General features: G+C 37.8%; 1 protein-coding gene across 1 annotated transcript in view; it reads left to right on the top strand.

Annotated features, from left to right (window-relative positions):
- Nucleotides 1–12: 12 nt before the first annotated feature.
- The window catches only part of LOC113339197 (vacuolar protein sorting-associated protein 32 homolog 1-like), a gene marked incomplete at its 3' end in the record, with an annotated part of 959 nt that continues 482 nt past the window's right edge, over nt 13–489 (top strand). Inside the window, exon 1 of the mRNA XM_026584514.1 lies at nt 13–103. Coding sequence (XP_026440299.1) covers nt 13–103 — 91 coding nt within the window. The remainder of the gene's footprint in view (nt 104–489) is intronic.

Genomic DNA, 489 nt, shown 5'->3' with positions numbered 1-489 from the left:
CAGACGCTCGAAATGTTGGAGAAGAAGGAGAACGTTCTTTTAGGGAAGGTTTCTGCAGAGGTGGATAAAGCTAAAGAGTTTAGCAAAGCGAAGAACAAAAAAGGTATATATGTCAACTCTGCATTTTGGTTTTTAGTTTCGAGAAACTATTTCTCTCACGTCAAGATTTGTTTACTCTCACTGGGATGTTCGTGATTGAATAGTTTCGTGGCCCTGTAAGTTTGTACCATGTTATGCTAAATACTAAATAGGCTAGTTCTGCATGGCAGAATTAGGCTGGTCTATGTCTATTTTCCTCTATGTAAAGCACAAGAACGTAATTAACTAAATAGGTAGATAACTTACGCCCATCTTTTTAACATGGTGCTAAATCAGCTATTGGTTTTAACATGTACTATGTTGTCCTGTAGCTGCTATAACTTGTCTGAAGAGGAAAAAGATGTTGGAACAGCAGGTCGAGCAACTTGGAAATTTCCAATTGCGAATTCA

This window comes from Papaver somniferum, unplaced genomic scaffold, assembly GCF_003573695.1.
Source record: "Papaver somniferum cultivar HN1 unplaced genomic scaffold, ASM357369v1 unplaced-scaffold_19583, whole genome shotgun sequence".
NCBI classification, from domain to species: domain Eukaryota; kingdom Viridiplantae; phylum Streptophyta; class Magnoliopsida; order Ranunculales; family Papaveraceae; genus Papaver; species Papaver somniferum.
This window is presented reverse-complemented; position numbering and strand designations above follow the sequence as displayed.